At 47.0% G+C, this 17764-nt stretch overlaps 2 protein-coding genes across 5 annotated transcripts in view; one reads left to right on the top strand and one right to left on the bottom strand.

The window, feature by feature from the left end:
* The first annotated feature begins 311 nt into the window (after positions 1 to 311).
* DENND11 (DENN domain containing 11) lies at positions 312 to 15706 on the top strand. 2 transcript variants are annotated; one of them, XM_066183820.1, is made up of 9 exons: positions 312 to 664; positions 5981 to 6080; positions 7119 to 7247; positions 7956 to 8109; positions 8350 to 8488; positions 8957 to 9088; positions 9278 to 9428; positions 9622 to 9690; positions 10781 to 15706. In XM_066183820.1, the coding sequence occupies exons 1-9, from the start codon at positions 424 to 426 to the stop codon at positions 10974 to 10976; spliced, it is 1311 nt and encodes a 436-aa protein (XP_066039917.1). In that variant the 5' UTR covers positions 312 to 423; the 3' UTR covers positions 10977 to 15706. The 2 variants fall into 2 exon arrangements, with proteins under 2 accessions (XP_066039917.1, XP_066039916.1); XM_066183819.1 differs by having other exon boundaries at positions 7119 to 7277.
* A 1394-nt stretch (positions 15707 to 17100) lies between these two features.
* AGK (acylglycerol kinase) overlaps positions 17101 to 17764 on the bottom strand; it is a 35823-nt gene continuing 35159 nt past the window's right edge. For all 3 annotated transcript variants that reach the window (XM_066183816.1, XM_066183817.1, XM_066183818.1), the window contains exon 15: positions 17101 to 17580. In XM_066183816.1, coding sequence (XP_066039913.1) covers positions 17443 to 17580 — 138 coding nt within the window. In that variant the 3' untranslated portion in view covers positions 17101 to 17442. The remainder of the gene's footprint in view (positions 17581 to 17764) is intronic.

Below are 17764 nucleotides of genomic sequence, written 5' to 3'. Positions count from 1 at the left end.
CGGCACTGGAGTCTCAGCCTGGGGTGGACAGAGGGCGGGCAGCTGGCCGTGCCCTGTGCGAGGAGGTGAAGCACGGGCGGGCGGGCGGACTGCCCCCAGCCCGCCGTGCTCCTCCGGGAGCCGGCACCGGAGAGCTCCGAGGTGGGATGCCAGCCTGCCTGCCGGCCGCCCCGGGCAGCTCCAGCCGCTCCCCGCCCCGCGGCCCCGGCCCCGCCCCGCCGGTGACACCCCCGTGCTCCCGCCCCTCGCTTCCCGCCCCCCGCCGGTGCGGCGCGGGGGGGTGCGGCTCGGCTCGGCTCGGCTCATTTCATCTCATCTCGGCCGGGCTCATCTCTGCCCCGCTCGGCTCGGTTCATCTCGGCTCGGCCCAGCTCGGCTCATCTCTGCCCCGCTCGGCTCGGCTCCGCTCGGCCCGGCGCGGCCATGGTGGAGCGCTCGGACGAGGCGCCGCTGCTGTTCTGGGCCGAGGGCCCCGCCGTGTCGGCGCCGCCGCCCGCGGCCGAGCCGGGCAGCAGCGGCAGCGGCGGGCGGCGGCTCGGCGGCGGCTGGAGCGCGGCTCCGTGGGACGGCGAGGGGCCGGCGGAAGCGGCGGGGCCGCCGCGGGCCGAGGCGGAGGAGGATCAGATCGTGGCCGTCTTCGTGGTCACCTTCGACCCCCGCACGGGTGAGCGGCGCCGGGGGCGGGCGGGCCGGGCCTGGGGCTCTTGGTGCCGCTGGAGTAAGATGGATGCGGCCGGGACTGGGCATCCCTTGGGGACCGCTCCCCCCGCATCCCGCCTCCCAGGGACCGCTCCTCCCGCCGCGCTGGGGCAGCGTCGTCGGACCCGGTGTTGAGCGGCCGGCGGGAGCGGGGTGCCCTCTGCCCCCACGGGGATCGCGGCTCCACCGCACGGCTGCCAGAGTCGGGACGGGCGGCCGTGGGCATTAGCCGAAAACGGAGCACAAGGGGGATTGCTTTTGGTCTCCATCCCGCCGAGAAGTTCTGGCGGGAGGAAGGCGCCGCGTCTGGTGGCGCTCCGAGGAGAGGGATGGGTGTATCTCCTCCCCACAGCGGATCACGGCACAGGGAGTTTGTGGACGGCGCTGGGGCATCCCCTGTCCCCCGCACAGATTTAGGCCGAGCCTCTGCCCAGCGCTGCCTGGAGGGCACCAACCTGTTGGCAGCATCTTGAGAGCATCCCTCTGTCTGCGTGGAGTGGCGCAGACCTGCCCGCAGCTATCGGTGATGGATGGCGTTTGTGGCAGGCGTAAATCCGGCAGGCTCGCAGGGCATGATCACCACCAGCAGCAGCAGCTCGGCTGTGTATTTCTTGGTGATCAGTGTGTTTGGAGGCTGGCCTCTGGTGGGATCTCTGGGACTTAGTGCTTTGAAGGAGTGCTGCAATCCAGGAGGGCAGAGGAGAGGGGAAAGGGAACATATTTTCCACTTCTCACTGCCGTATCCATCTCTCTCAGTGCTGTTAGACTGTGGTGTTGTATCGCTATTGACAGAGGTTATTAATTTCAAACCTGTAAATCAGCATTTCAGAATATGTCTTAACTTTGTTTTCCAATCCTGCTGCTCCCACAGTATCCACAAAACGGGATGTAAGGACATAGACGTGAAGTTAGCACCCGCCTTGCACCTGTGAACACAGGTACTACTGTGCAGAGGCATCTGATGTCCTGAGACATTGCTGGGTCTTTTGGTTGCTAGACCTAGGGTTCAAAGGTGAGAGAGATTCAGGAGCCCATTTGCATCCAGATGTGAGACCGAGCTTCTCTACACAGGCACATCCTTAGCAAATCCAGAGCAGAAGTTAACTAGAGACAGGAAAGAGGTCTGTAAAGCACAGTGAGGTTGGTTCTTCAGTGGGAGGGGAAAGTAACTGACATCATACTCGCACGAGGGCCTTGGTAGGGAAGACTGAATGCCAGTCTTGAACTGAAAATCCTAAGGAAACAGTGAACAGGATGTAGCCCCTGGTGTGATGTGCCGTCAGCAATGCCCACTGTCAGACAGCATGGCTGCTGTGTCCCAAAACACCCAAGGGTTTTGAGAAGTTACCCTTTCATACTGCACCAGAGACAGGTGTCTTCAGTCTAGAGGTCAGAGGCTATTCACTCATAAAAATCTGAAATGAGATTGGATGTCATCTTTCCACCAGGAGATGGAAAATGGAAGTGTTTCTCCTAAGTATCCAAAACATGAAGGAGTCTGCATGACTGCAGCAGCAGCAGGTTGTCTTTCAATCCGACAGCATATGCCTTCTATGAAATCGTGAGATTTTCTTGAGAAGAGCTGGCAGAAAGCTGAGCTTTCTCAGGAGTTTTTTCTGAACCAGCTGTTGCTTTGAATGAAGTCCAGGGAAAGTCGGGCAACAGCTCCTCTCAAATCTGATGTGCAGTTAATGCTGGGTGTCATCAGCCTTGGAGTAGTCTGTCAAGTCCAGGAAGATTCAGCCTCTTGCTGCTATCCAGCTTGGATGATGATAGGACTGTGAGCAATATACCAGCAAATGTCAGCTTTACAGCTGGGGAGCAAAGTGCCCTACAGAGGGTGTGGACTTGGAAAAAGATCATGAAGTTGCAGCAGTGTGAACTCGCTAGGGTCAAAAAGAATACGGGAATTACTGGTCAACCACATCAGATGGTGTGAAGGACTTCTGTAATGTTTGTAAGGGTGTCTGGTCTTTGTGTATGACTGAAAGGAAATCATCCAGATAGTGTCTGAGCTGGAAGCCTGCTTGATCCTGCTCAGGAAAAGCACAGCAGACCATTTCTGGCAGCTTGCTGAGGCACAGGAACAGCCAAATTTCTGGTGGTGGCTGTGCATGCAGGTGGTTGTGCCAGGTAGTGTCTGCTCAACTACAGGCACGTAGGTGGGCAAGAGGTGCTTCACTGTAGAAGGATGAAGTGATGACTGTGCTAATAAAGAATGTAACAGCCTCCCTCCGAAATTTAGAAGGGCTTGAAGCAGACAAGCTCAGTGTATAGCAGTTGCATGTGATGAGTTTCCAAAGGTAGGTTATGGGGTTGCCAGGTCACTGTTACAGTTCTGGTGTCCCTGTGACTGTCAGTGCTCATGTGAGTGACTGACGTAAGAGCCAGAGCAGCTTCTGAATTGGTGCTGTCCTCACCTGCAGCATGGTGAACCTTGTGGCACTGCAGAAGGAGCTCCCTTCACTGCTGCTCTGGGGCAGCTGGTAACAGTCACCTTTGTGAGGTCCCACACAGTCTGTTAGCTGAAAGGGTCTGTAGGTAATGGAGAGAGACCAGGGGCGAAGAGAGGGAATTAATGTGTTTTGCACCAGTACCCATGAAATAGTCTGGTTTTCTGTCCCACATTTCTTCCATGCAGGAAACAGAGCAAATGCGACGTTTAGGTTACACTTTATGCTTCTCCTGTCCAGGCACAACATGGTAGCATTGCACAGCTGGGGGCCCTAAAGCCCTCGAGAAACATCTAATAGCAAGGAGGGCCAGGTGATGACCCCCAAATGCTGGTGCCAATATCTTCTTTGTGAGGATGTGAAAATCCAGTGGAAAGCAAATACAAGGGAAAGAGGAAGAACATCCTTAACTTTGCACACTAGAAAATGAGTGCTGGCTCAGACCTGACCTGAAGGTGGGGAGACAGCTTCCAGGAGATCAGATCTGCAGATCTGACTCTCAGCAAAATCACTAGCCTGCTCTCTAATGCTGGGTGACTCTCACTTGGAAAGTTTCCTGTACTCAGAGAGCTGCTTTCTCCATGGGGAAGGGCAATGCTTCCTGTTTTTCTACAACATTGCTCCCTCCTCCCTCCTCTGGTTTCTGGGGCAGGCTGGCAGTCGTATGGCATCTGGGTGAAGTCTCTCCTTTGTTTGCTCTCCTGTTTCGCCAGACCAACTTTCCTACTTTTTAATCTCTGCGTTTGTTCTCCGACTGCCACGTCGCTCCTGTGTTCATAGGGCAAGGTGGCGTGAGGAACAGCCAGGAGCACAGGTGCAGGTTGCTCCTGACGGATCCCAGAGGAAAAAAAAACAAAAAAACCAAACCAAACAGCTACGTGATAGGTGAGCTGGTTTTGAGGTCACATGCAGGGTAAAGATCTGTTTCAAGGCATCCTTTCCTTATTGCTGCTACAGAACAGGCATTGTTTGAGCCAAGTCCACCTCAACATCTCTGCGGTGGACACCTGACAGTGACTAAACTGAGTGAAGCCAACCTTCCTCTGCTCTTGATGGCACTCTTGCCTACCGATCTATTAATCTACAGGTAATGACCAATAAGGGATGCTCTGTGGGGAAGGCTTAAAAGCACATCTGGCCTTAACCACAATTTTGTGGTTATGAGGCAGTATTCTCAAGAGTTGACTTCCTCACATTTTCAAGGAAGGGTCCTGCGCCTTTAAAAAGCAAACCAAAGAGGCGCACACAAACCTCAAACAACAAAAGCCACCGTCTGTATATAATCTGGGAGCCCTCCAGGGGAGCGCGCGGGCTGCTATGATGTCACTGGCTCTCTCTGCCAGCCTTTCACACGCCTCAGAGGCCAAGGCACTGCACAGCAGAGCTCTGTGGTTTACACAGGGCTGTGCCTGGGGTCACGAGGCTGCCGCTGCTCCCCGGCCAGCCCGGCTCTGTGGGAGAGGTCTGCGTGTGCACTGCAAGTGGGCACTTGGATGCACAACTTCTCCTGTTGCCATGCCTAACGCTGATAGTTTTTTTGAAGTCCTTGCCAGGCAGGGCTGGGGGAGGTCTACTGAATACAGAATCTATGTGAGAAGAAAAATAGCCTATTTAAATGTCAGCAGCTAAGCCCTATTCCTGTGCAGGCATATACTTGTGCAGTATGAGTAATGAGACAAAAGACAGGCTTCAGAAATGACGCCTCAGATTTAAATATCTCCAAGAGTCTTGGCGGAGTGTTAAGGCCCTTCCAAATGTATGCTGTCCATGCAAGCACAGCTGGAATGCTCACCCCAAAGGGTAGGGAAAGGAGTGAACCAGTAGGAAGCACCTTTGTGCTGCATCTGCCATTGCATTATGGTGAAGAATTTTGGTTAGTTTGCCTTGTTTTTAAAACTAAGCCACATGACTTCAAATGCTGTGGGCAGACTGACAGAGAACAGCAACTTGGTGGGTAAATCTGGAGCACATCTCAGTGCAGTGGGAATGTCCAGGTAAGCAGGCTGGGCTCTGATGTGCTGGCATGGGAAAGCGTGAGAAATCACCCCTTTTTTGGTCTGTGGTAAACTTGTTGGACTTCATTTGTTTAAGGGACATTTTGTGAGTTCTCTGATATCATCTGTTCCAGGATCAGGCTCCTCAGGTGGCCTTTTCCCCTGAACAACTGCATGCTTTCTGGTAGGGTAGGCAAGTGACAGATGTTTGCTGATCTTGATCTAGCTTGTAATTTATGTACTTCTTTGTTGGTTATCCTAGCATACACAAACACACTGCAGCACTTGGATCACTTCAGCCTCCAGATGAAGCTTCAGCTAACTCCTCCTATCCTAAAGAAAATAGGAGAGATTTCAGGGAAGAAGTGATGACTTGGATGCTGGCTTTAGGGGTTTCTGTTTGACCAGGCCTGCCAAGCACAGGCAAAGAACAACTCATCCTAAAGAGCAACAGTCTGTCCTTTGGTTCTTTCTGTATGGGATGGATACTTGTGTAGCTTAGGAAAAGCTTATCTGCCATCAGGTAAAATTGTAGCTGCTCTGTGATTAAGCTTATCAAGGATAAACCCACAAAATAGCACTAGCTTCAGAAGTGGCCCCAAGTGTCCTGCAATGTCTGTGTGTTGTGCTACAACAAGTAACATCTGCAAGAGATGTGTGGCATATTGTATGTCACTGTACTGTCTGTGACAATTTAGGAGTTCAGGAGTTGTGTTAGGGCACTGTTACAGGTATCCCAGGGTTAGAAAAGCAACAGCTTGCTATTGATGATGTATGCATTTTAGAAACGAATAGTATGTTCAAGCTTACCCAAATTAATTTTCTTCTCTGCAGGCAACATGGTGGAATGGTGTTTACCCCAAGATATAGATTTGGAAGGCGTGGAATTCAAATCCATGGCAAGTGGGTCCCACAAAATCCAGTCAGATTTCATGTGAGTACATCTGAGCTATATTACTTCTTCCTTTCTTAGTTGTGCATCTACACCACCAGCTCCTAATTCAGAACATGCAAGAAAAATACCACCTGGGAAGCTAGGGTCCTACAGATAAACTGTTTGTACCTGAGCCAAAGGTACTTTTCAGACACTTTCAGTAGCAGCTAGCTGCAGTAATCTGCTGTATGCTTGCTTTGCCTGTGGAGGCCAACTGGGGCAGGCCAGCTTCTCACTGGTGTGCAAATTTTAATGTGTACTGGCAAATGATTTGCACTGCCACTATTTGAGAGTGTCAGCAGAGGCCTAGGGTGAAGGGCAAGGAATGGCAGAACTGAAATGGGAAGGACTTTGCAGGAACAGGACTTAGAAAAATGTTCTTAACTCTGCCAGGGATTTTGGTTCCTTTAAATGTTGTCATAAACAGGTCTCGCTCACTTTCTTCTTTGCTAGCTCCTTCAGTGGAAACACATAAGAGAGGAATTTTCTGCATTCTGCTAACCCAATGTTGCAATGCAGCAATATTTTGCAATGAACTGCAGTGTCACAATTCCTTTGGTCAGGAGTAACAGTTACTTTCTTAAAGGCATGTGAACTAAACCCTTGCAGTCTGATAATCAGTGTGCTTCAATGTCCTTGCACCCAAAATATGACCAGGTAGCTGTACTGTACTCAGAACTGCATTCACTGCAGGCTTCTTCCTTGGAGGAAGGGCTTTGCACTAACTGAATCGTGCATTCTGTTGGTCTTTCTTCCAAGTTATTTATTTATTTGCATTCCTTACCAGCCTGTGATGTGGCTGGTACAGGCTTCAGTGGGAACTTTCCTAGGAACTCTTGCCTTAAATATTTTGTCTTGCTACTGAGAAGACTGGGGCACCTAAGGCCTGTCCTCAGCCCTTCAGCTAGCAGGGTGAGATTTCAGGGAGCTCCTTACAGAAGAAAATATGATCCCAAATCAGTAATTTTAGCAGTGACCTTTCTTTCTTCTTCTTTCCTCTTTTTAACGTCAACCCTTCTGTCCAACCTTTGTCTCCAGTTATTTCCGGAAAGGGCTCTGTTTCGGCCTGGCCTGCTTTGCCAACATGCCTGTGGAGAGTGAGTTAGAGCGTGGAGCCCGCATGAAGTCTGTGGGCATTCTGTCCCCTTCCTACACGCTGCTCTATAGGTACATGCACTTCCTCGAGAACCAGGTCAGGTAAGTTCCCTTGGGAATGAGCCTGGCCATCTCCCACTTGGGAGAGGTAATGTTCTTTCTATGGAGAGCAGTTTTAGGCAAGTGAGAGTTCAGTGACAATGCTCTGCTGTGATTTCCTTGACTGGCTGTTTCTCCAGAAATTATTACAGGTTCGCAGTGTGAAGGAGACAAGGAACTGGTTAGCAGCAGTTTGTTCCTTCCTAATAGGCTAGTCAAATGCTACCCAAACCCTAGTTATTGTAGGCAAACATAGGTGTCACAGGAAGAGTTGAGAGAACAAGAAGTTCCTCTTTTCACTTTTGAAAACCATTTGCCCCATTACTAGGGGCTTACAAAAGGCTTCTAATTGTGTAATGGTGATCCTGGCTAGCTGTGTGCTTCAGTTGTGTTGAGTGGATCTAGCAGTGAAAATGGTGATGGTAGAAAACTGTTCCTACCTGAGCGTATTTAAAATAGGGTCAGTACTATGCACACCCCAGCTCAGTGCCTGTGTCAGTCCTGTGCGTGTTCTCTGGCTGCACTGAGAGCTGGTAGTCCTGATGTTTCTTCAGCCCTCCTGTGCGACTGAGGCACCCAGGATCCCGTTTAGCTGTGAGAGCAGATGTTTGCTGGGGGCAAGGCACTAAACAAATAGTCTGGAGACACTACAGATCTCCCCTTTTTTCCTTTCTTTTCCAGACACCAGCTGGAGATGCCAGGGCACTACTCCCATCTAGAGGCATTCTATGATGACAAGAAAGGAGTTCTCCCTGATAGCAAGGGCACCCCCAGCTCTCAGCAACCTGTCCACTGGCTGCCTTCCATCCACAGATACATGTACCCGGAGATGAAGGTGAGGCAGGTGGCTGAGGCCTGCAGGAATGGGCAGAGGGCTGCTGCTCCTTGCTGGTGCCTCATACTCCTTTATGTAAGCAGTCACTCCCGCGCTTTGTAGGCTGCTTTAGATAAGATTTTGTTACTTGGACCATTGCAAGCTGTGTGCTGGTCTTGCTCCCACATTTAGACTTAGCATCTGTGCATCTGTCCCTGTTTCACCTCTGAGCTGTTTTCTTCCCTTTCGCTCCACCTGCAGATCACACACCCTGCTGGCTGTATGTCTCAGTTCATCAAATTCTTCGGTGAGCAGATCCTTGTCCTCTGGAAGTTTGCCCTGCTGCGCAAGCGCATACTGATATTTTCACCGCCCCCAGTTGGAGTTGTCTGCTATAGAGGTACGTTTCCAGGGACACTGCAGAGCTCTGGTGTAGTAGGCTGAAGCATTGCAGAAATGCCTGCGAGTACTGAGGGGACAGACGTCATGCAGGTCTTCAAAATCCATTGTGACCATGCCTCACGAAGATCCCGCTCAGCCTGCATTTACACGTTTCCTACCAAATGCTTTTCGTCAGGCCTCGTGAGTAAGGACACATCTGGCACTGTCAAACTCATTCCTGTCAGCACAGGACAACAAGAGCATTGACTGAATTTGTGGATTCTAGAATGTGGGATTCCTATAGGAGAACTGATTATTTCCTATGCAAAAGAGGATGTCTTCACCTGAGAAGTTCTGGTGTTCAAGGGCATTTCAGAGCTCTGACCATTGTTTTCATGGAGGCCTGTGGGAGAACTGGGCAAGTGGTGTTCAGGGTGCCCTTGAGGGAAACCAAAAGCATCTCAGAATGTACTTCTCTTGTCCACAGTGTATTGCTGCTGTTGCCTTGCAAATGTTTCTCTGCCTGGTCTTGGAGGAACTGTCCCAGAGTCCAAACCATTCTTCTATGTGAATGTGGCAGACATAGAAATGCTGGAGACGGAAGTATCGTATGTGGCCTGTAAGTATGATAGATTAGGCGTGATGTTTTTAGCTTCAGGCTGCAAAACGTCTTGAGACACCAGACTGTGGAATAGAACTGATGAGAAATACGTTGTGCATAGAATGACTAACTATGCAAGCAGGAAAGAACAGTTGGCCTGCTGGGAAAGCAACATGCTGCTCTGAAATTCTTCTCTGATTTTGGCAGGTACAACAGAAAAGATCTTTGAGCAGAAACGGGATCTCTATGATGTCTATGTGGACAACCAGAATGTGAAGACGCATCACGAACATCTGCAACCACTCCTGAAAATTAACAATGCTGACAAGGAGAAGTACCGACGGCTCAATGACCAAAGGTAATCACAGACATCTGAGTGGCCCTGATAGGAGAGGTGCAGTTAAGAGGACACTGCTCCTTTGTACCTTTCTCCTTGTAGTATTTTCAAAATATCCCACTGGTTCAGCTCATCTCTTGAAGATTCTGGTTGTCTCATAAAGGTTTCAGGTTCACAGTAGGTGTGTGCAATTAACCTGTCTCCCTTCTCTCAGGCAGATGTTAATGTATTCTCAAGAAGTGGGTGAGGATTGCAGTTCCTGTGAAGAGGACCTTTTTATCTTGTGAGTGGCTACCTCTAATACTTAGTTGGACGCTGCTAGTTTTAGGGAGCCTCTTGCACTGATTTTATGTTGCACTGTTTGGCATATTATGAAACAGCACATTTGACATAATTCCATAGTCAGCTTTCTTTAAGGTTCCAGAAACAGACTGGCTCTTTCTCTTCAGATCATCTTCCTTTCATTTTGAGAAGCCAAAATGTAGGATCCACTGGGGTTGTTCATGTGCTTCGAGGGAGAAGTGAATTTTAAAAACACAATTAGAAATGTAAGAATGCCCTTGCAAACATAAGCACTGTAGGATTTTTCTTGCCAGAACATTTGGCTCTGGAAAAGATAGTGTTCATAGGGAGTGGGCACTCTACCATGGTGGGGGTTGGTACAGTGTGGAGATTAGACCTGCATGGGAAGGATTGGCCCACTGATGTGGCTGACTTCATACCTGGCAAACAGAGGAACCAGAACTGGGTGTAGAGTGGGAGGTGCAGAAGTAGATAAAAACCACATCTACCACCTCTGAAGCCCTTCACTGCCTGTTGCTATTCGCATTCTGCAGCAGGTGAGAAGTAGTGGGATGAAACTGTGTCAAGGGCTGCTGGGGCAGAGCTCCGATAGCTGACCTTCACAGGTGTAGGTAGAGCTCTTTCTTAATAGCTTTGCATGTTTCTAGGAAAGCAACAGGTAAGAAGGAGTAGCTGTTGCTGTTGTGTTCTGCACCAGTAATAGAGAGTTTATTTACCCACTGGCTTTTCAGATGGGTGACAACACTCTTTCCTCCTCTGTTACGGGAGCTGTAGGTGTGATGTACCTGCTTGGTGACCACAGAACACACTTTAGCTGATAATGCGGCATCTTCGGAGGGAAATGCCCCCCACTGGTGGGAGCACCACTGTCAGTTAAATGTTACTGCTTTATCTTTGTTTATTCTGGGTCACCCGTGGAATGAATGGAAAAGCATTACAGCATCACCTAACAAGGTGGGATCGCTGGCTAAAGGGGTTAAATGCAGTTCTGGGGCTCTGCTGCCTGTTTGGTAAACACACTGTCCTTTTGGAGGTCCAATGCAATTGCTTTCACTGACTTTACCCTATAGGTTTTTCATGGAGCAGAACAACCGCATATTCCAGACGCTGATGGAGGTGTCAGCCAGCCAGGACAAGACACTGACAGCTGACCACGCACGAGGCATGGGCCTGGATCCCCAAGGGGATCGAAGCTTCCTTATGGACCTCTTGGAAGTGTATGGCATTGATGTTATGCTGGTCATTGACAACCCCTGCTGCACTTAAACCAAGGGCAAGAGAGATGGGGAGCAAAGATCACTTTTTAAAGACTACCAGACATTGCTTAGGAGGATCACTGGAACTCACCACAGCCACAGTTATTTAATAACTTTATATGGAGAGTATTTATAATTTTAAAACAAAATGTGATTTTATTTTCTCACACAACTTCCTAGTGAGTACTTGCTCCACGGTTCCTTTTCGTTTTGTCTCCCTTTCCCTTTCATTTGTGTTTGTTTTGTCTAGCTAGGACCAGTGGCACCTTTGCACCAAACCTCACTGTTGCCAGTGATAACTAGGTTTTGGCCTAGCCTGGATACCTGAGGGCTGAAGACTTCAGGAAAGCACTTTGTTTGATGACAACCAATGTGAAATGCTATAGCTGAGCTTTCAGACTTGGCTGGAAAATCTTTCTATCAACTCCCCCTTCCACTGGGGGACTGAAGAGGGCTTCAGCACAAGCTGTTAATGGCCCAATCTCATAAATAGCTCCTACCAAGTTTATTGGTGGGGACAGTCAAACCAATGATAAGAACCAGGACTCCTTTAAACACTCCTCACCCAACTTTAAGGTGAATTGGAGTAAAGCCACCCTTCCTTGTAAATGGCAGAAGCAAGTTTGGGATCGGGGGCACTACAGGATCTTAAGACTTCGCTTACTGGAGCAGCACGGTTTCACTTCCGGCATCTGAGGTGGTCTAAACTGGCAGAGACTGCACCTACCTATCTCGTAGCTGCAGAAGAGCACCCTCTCTCCTCAATCCATCCCACCACCTCCTTTGGTTTTTAGTTGCATCACAGCTGCTGCTTTGGTTTAAAATCTTCAAAGCATCAAGATGGCCTCCCATTGAACAGGGACCAACACCACTGAGCCACTTTGCAAGTCACTTTGTTCTCCAGCCTCAGCTCGGATGGTGCTGGGCTGGATGGGGTAGAATAAGTATGCTTTAATTAATGTCACTAGCCTTTCATTTGTAGCTGATGGGACTTGTTGCTCCTTTGCTTTGACACTGTCTGCTAATCCTTCTTTTGTTGAGCCTTCAGCACTGCCTGCTGCTATCCCTGGCTTTCTGTGTGAGACAGAGAACAGACCTTTCAGCTGGAACAACTGAAGTTTGCAAGAGGTTCCCTTGGAGTTTGGTATTCTTAACTGGCACAGCTGCTAGGAGCAATGTTTAAAAGCAAGTCTGTCTTTTTTTTCCTGGGCAGAGCTGTAGAACCAGATGAAACAGATGTTCTCTTATGCTGTGGAAAGAACAGAATTCGGTTCCTGAAGGACTAGTCATTACCTCCAGGAATGCTATCCCAGTAAAGATTTTTGCCATGCAAAATCCAAGAATGGTACTATGGCTTCTAGGTGTGACATACTCCTTTGCCCCAAATCCTTCAGCCTGTAGCAATATCAGCTTTAAGCTGACTGTTCTTCCTGAACTGTGGCTATAGCTGATTAGTTTGCTGCTTTTATTGTTACAGACTTCAGCACCCTTGGAGGCTGTGTGTTGCAGGAATGCAAACTCTAGCTGATGTATGTATCCTAGCATTTCATAGGATGAGACAGAGCCTGAACCACCAAGATTTCGCCCACTCTAAAGCAGTCAAGCACCTTTTTGAAACAGGTGAAGCAAACATTCTCCAAGCATATGTTCTGTGGATTGTTTTCCTCTGGAAAGGAGGAGGCAACTGTTCATTCAATTTGCCTGTCTCTGAGCAGTCACTCCCCTGGCTGCTTTTTCAAGACTTTGGATGTTTTTGTACAGAAGAAAATATGCTGTTTTTCATACTGTCAATTGCTCACAACAGCTGTAACATCATTATCCTTAGAAGGTTGGGGGAAAATGTAGAAAGAGGTAAAAAGAGCTGAGTATCATTTAATGGAAAGATCAGTCTCTTTTCCTTAAGAAATGGCTTTGTTTTTAAATTGAGACCTGAAGTATGAAAAGGAACTGAAAGTAGTCTGTAGCCATTTCTCCTCTTTCTTGAACATTTGCTACATAGTTTAGCTGTGGTCAGTTGTTAATGACTTTCTATTCTCTTTGTCAGTTTTTTTGCTAAACTAAACAGAAACAATGCTTAGATTTAATGTTGAAATTTTACAGTCACTGCAGTCAGAGGCTTTCTAACACCCTGCATTAGAGCACTGCTGTTTACAAGCTGGTGGAACATGAGGTCTAGTAGACAGCACTGCCAGAGCCCACTGAGCAGAAGCTCCTGAAATTCCTGTTTTACATTTATTAAACCTCTGCTTTCCAGAAAGGAGGTCCTCAGTTGTTAGCAGTAGTATGGGTGCAGAAGCATCAAAGCAAGCAGATTACTGTAGTAGCATCCATGTGCTACATCCAGTTGGATGGCTGCAGCCTGTTTTGTTCTTCCTTGTAATGTTGTTCTTCCTCGTAATGCTGTTCTTCCTTGTAATTTTGCTTCTCTACCAAGTCTCTCTTGGCAGGCAGCTGCTACAACAGTCAGGACATCGTCCAACAGAAAACAGAACAAGAAGACTTTTCTCTTGTAACCCTTCCTTACTTGATTAGCTGCAAAAGTGCTTTCACCTGCACTCATTTTCTAAAAGATACTGCTTTTATTTTTGTCACATGTGGAAAGCTCTCAAGAAATGGGTAATGGATACATAATAGAAACAAATTGTAATAGCTTGGGGCATGAAGGACTGTTCTGTGAAAGCAGTTTAACTGAGTCTTATCTTTCCAGGAGATAACATCATTCAAGGTAAAACAGTTATATGCAGATATTCAAAATCTCCTCCTGGGCACTCAATCGGTGCTTTGTTGCATACTAGCAGTTGGGGTACATCAACTGGGTGTGTTTTGAATTAAAAGAGGGAGGAAAGTGTGGCATAAGATAGGATATTGCTGATTTCTCTTCTCCCTTTGAAGTACTTTGCCTTTACAGTGGTGCCTTCAGTTGCTGTGATCAGAACCGAGGTTTGAATGGTGGTTACAGTAACCAGGTCTATGCCGTGCCCCAGAGTGTTCTCCAAAACTCAAGTCATTGGATAGCCAGTGCAGGTTCTCAGGTGGCACATGCTTGACTTTTACCAGGACAAGAGCTTCCTAACTGTATCTTAACTCAAGCTACAAAAGAAATGTGTAATCAAGCAATGACTTATTACTGCTTGTACTATCTGCATTGAAGGGCAAAGCTGATGAGAGACATGAAAGCTAGGTTTTCAATCTGAATGAGCAACACCACACCAGACATTTAAATCATCCAAAAGTCTTCTCACTGCAAGGTTAGGCCAAGCTGCATAGAGCCAAGTACAACAAAGAACTATAATGGATACTAGGAGAAAGGCACTTTATGGAATCAGAATTCAGATTTGTCTTACAGACATGCTACTACCTTCTTTTCTAGCACACTTGAAACTACTTACTGCACTGCATCTTACTGCCAACGGTCATGACTGTCACAGGAGCTGAGCTTGCCTGTCCACCATCCTTTTGGGCAGAAGGAAGTTCCATGACCTTTTCCAGAGGAAGCAGCTCCCTGTACAGGTTATGCAGTAAAGCAGGGTTATTGTGATACCCCATTTTAACACCTATCAAAGTTAATAAGCAAAAGCCTGGGAGTAGCTGTGGCCCTCCTGGCCCCAGACTTTGCAAGGGACAGGCATGCTTTGCTGTGAGACGTGGAAAGACAGTGGCTCCTGGAATAGCAGAGCAAGAGCACTCCATCCCAAAGGAAAATTCTAGGAACAAAGCATGCACACTAACCCAAACTCTCATCCCTAGCCGTTACTTCTAAGTTAGCTGCTGTCTTCTTCCTACCTTCCCAAAACTAGTGGTGTAGTGATTACGGGAAAAGACAACATAAATGTCTTTTACAAGGGACTGGAATGTATTGACTTAACAGTGTGATATGTCTAAACCAGAGGGTACTAAATGCCTGTGAACCAGGATTTTAGATCTTGGTAAATGCAACATGCCATTCAAATGGGAATGTTTAAATGTGGTCAAAATAAACAGGTGCCTTGAGCTGGTCCATCTTTAGATTGTTATCCTTCTTTTTTATTTATGTTACAGTATTTTAAGCCCTTTCTAGAATGGACTGTAAGTTAAAGCCAAGATAAGTGTTTTCATGAGTGGGACATAGGATTCTACTCCTCCTTCCTATCTTGGAGTTTGTACAAAGAAAACTTTGTGTTGCTGTCAGACAGAAACATGAGAAATGAGTCTTTTCCTCAACACTGTAGATAGTGGGTTCAGCCCCTGCCTATTTTATGTAGTGTCTATCTCACACCTCCCCTCTGAATGTTGCAATTCAGAAGTCTAGAATTACCCTATACTGGAAGAACTCTGAACTGCAGAAGAAGGAGAAAAATTACTTGAATGGTATTTGTACAAGCTATTCAACTTATGCTGATATGAATATTTTAATACCAGCCTGTGTCTCAGATGATCCTTGGTACTTTAACATCACAACAGCATCAGCAATACCAATTCTGAAGGGATCTCTTGGTTACCCTCAAGCAAGGAATCATATTGCAATGGGAGCTATGGAAGAGAATTAGTGATTTTCTCTGTAAAATGGTACAGATGAACAAGGAGGCAGTTCTCACCATCTCACCCCTTGCTACAACCTCGGCTGGTTGTAATTCTAACAGCTCTGATGTTGTTTGCATCTTGCAGATGTGTGGTTGCTCCCATAGGCCTGTGGCTCTGTAGAGAAACTGCTAACTAAAACATGGGTATTTTTTAATACAATTAAAGCTTACCTTTTTGAAATGGCTGCTGCCTTGTCTTTCCTGCCACTGGAGAAAAAACACATTGCTGACTTTATTACAGAAACATCAACCTAAAGAAAAACTCCAGTGGTGAGAACTGCCCTTGACTCTGAATGAGCCAGGGGCTGCAGCACAGTGTCCCAGATGTCTCTGTGGCAAGCAAAAAGAGCAAAGCACAACCACCACGTTCCTTGGAGAGTGACCCAGGGCTTTGCTGGGCACTATTCATTCCTGCCAACCAAAAGACAGACAGCACAAACCAGGTCCTATCACCAGCATAACTATGAAAAGGAACTAGCAGCCTTCTACCCCCTTCAGTCTCAGTCAAGAGTTATTGAACAGCTAGGGCTGAAAGGGACTTTAAATAATTTAGGTAATTTGTCTCTCCACAGTGTAGTCCAGGAAATAAGAACATTCTGTTTTGTTTTAGCATCATGCAGAAACCAAATTCTGCTTCCCCTTTAGAGGGATTTTTCCTTTAAGATGTCTCCAGCAGAGGATGCTGTTGGAGCACAGGCTGCCAGCATTTCAGTCCTTGACAGAGCTGCTGGAAGCCAACGCACTTAAGTCTGTATTTTGGTAGCAGCAGAGTCAACAAGTGAATTTAGAGTAGACCACAACATGACACACTGACTACAATCACGTAAAAAAAAAATATAAGGATAATTTTCTTTCTTCCAGTAAGCAAGGCAGAATCATGTGAATTTCTAAGTCAGAATAAGGGCAACAGATAAGCTTGCCTAAGTCAGTAATACTTCCTTTCAGCAATTAAAGCAAAGCTTATAAACAAAAGCTCATAAAAGCAACAAAACTAATTATGGTACTGAGGCTCATGGGGATGGAGGTTGCATATGGAGTGGTGAGCACTGTTTACATTACAGAAGAGCAATCAGACACAATAAATAATAAACGTTATTTGGATGTCCTTACTGGCATTATACTACTGCAGGAATAAAAGGAATATTTACAAAAAAACAGACTCACTCAGCTTGTTAAAGAGTCTTTCCAAGTGTACTTCATACAGCTTTGGGTCAATGATGTTTTCCAATTTGCTTCTGTGTAATATACCTAAATTGATCAAAGGAATACATTTCTACTATATAATTACTGCAACTCTGTGCTGTTAAATCTGGCAAGATGAAAAAAATTAACATAAATACCTTATCCAGATACGTACGGGGAATTTTTAAACTTGCTCTGAAGCTTGTATCACCAATCTCCAGTTTATTTTGTGACAGAGTAGATAATCAACCATCTGTTTTAATGTGGCAATTCCAACGTTTCATGGAATTCCTCAGCATTACTCCCCCCCAAATATTTTTTTTCCAGGATCCCAGGTCTTGCAAGATTTTTACATGGGTAAAGTAAACCTAAACTCCTAAACACAAGGACAAGTATACTTAAATTTTACTTTAATATACAATTGCATTACAGCAGTAGCATCTGGCACACAGCACTCAACCTGTAGTGCTGTAAATAGAACAATGATGACTTAGGGGAAGGGGAAAGAAAGATGCCATCAAGTTAACATGCATTTTTCAGAATTTTCATTTGCAGTTTTAACCCCTTTGACACCAGTCAAACCATACACTTCCAATGGAAGTACCTCACACATAAAAATAGCCAAAAGGCTTATTAGTCTAGTGGGGTTAATCAAGTTATTTAGGTCTCATGTGCTTCTCTCCATGAAGAGACCCAGCTAAGACTGGTGAAGACTGGCCCCTCTGCCATGAATTCTCATTGTACTGCTGCCTGCAGCAACTGCTCTCTCATTCTGGGATCACAGAAGAACCGGAGTTTGCGGGGTAAGAGTTTCACCTCCACAGGCATAGCTTCATACTCCTCATTATCGATGCCAAAGAATCCCTCAGTGCCCTGTGTGCAGATAACAATTAAATATCAAATATTATTTCAGCAAGGCTGTAATGCTGATTTTACTAAAAAATACAATTGCATACTTAGCTCACTCTCAACCAAGATGACCCCCTGCCTCTGCCTTCCAGCCCATTTGCTCTCCACAACACAGGGAGACCCATCCCTCACTGCACAGAATGTATTA

The sequence above is a fragment of the Chamaea fasciata genome, unplaced genomic scaffold (genome assembly GCF_029207755.1).
Source record: "Chamaea fasciata isolate MVZ Bird 193981 ecotype frontalis unplaced genomic scaffold, bChaFas1.0.hap1 SCAF_5, whole genome shotgun sequence".
Classification (NCBI taxonomy): Eukaryota; Metazoa; Chordata; class Aves; order Passeriformes; family Sylviidae; genus Chamaea; species Chamaea fasciata.
This window is presented reverse-complemented; position numbering and strand designations above follow the sequence as displayed.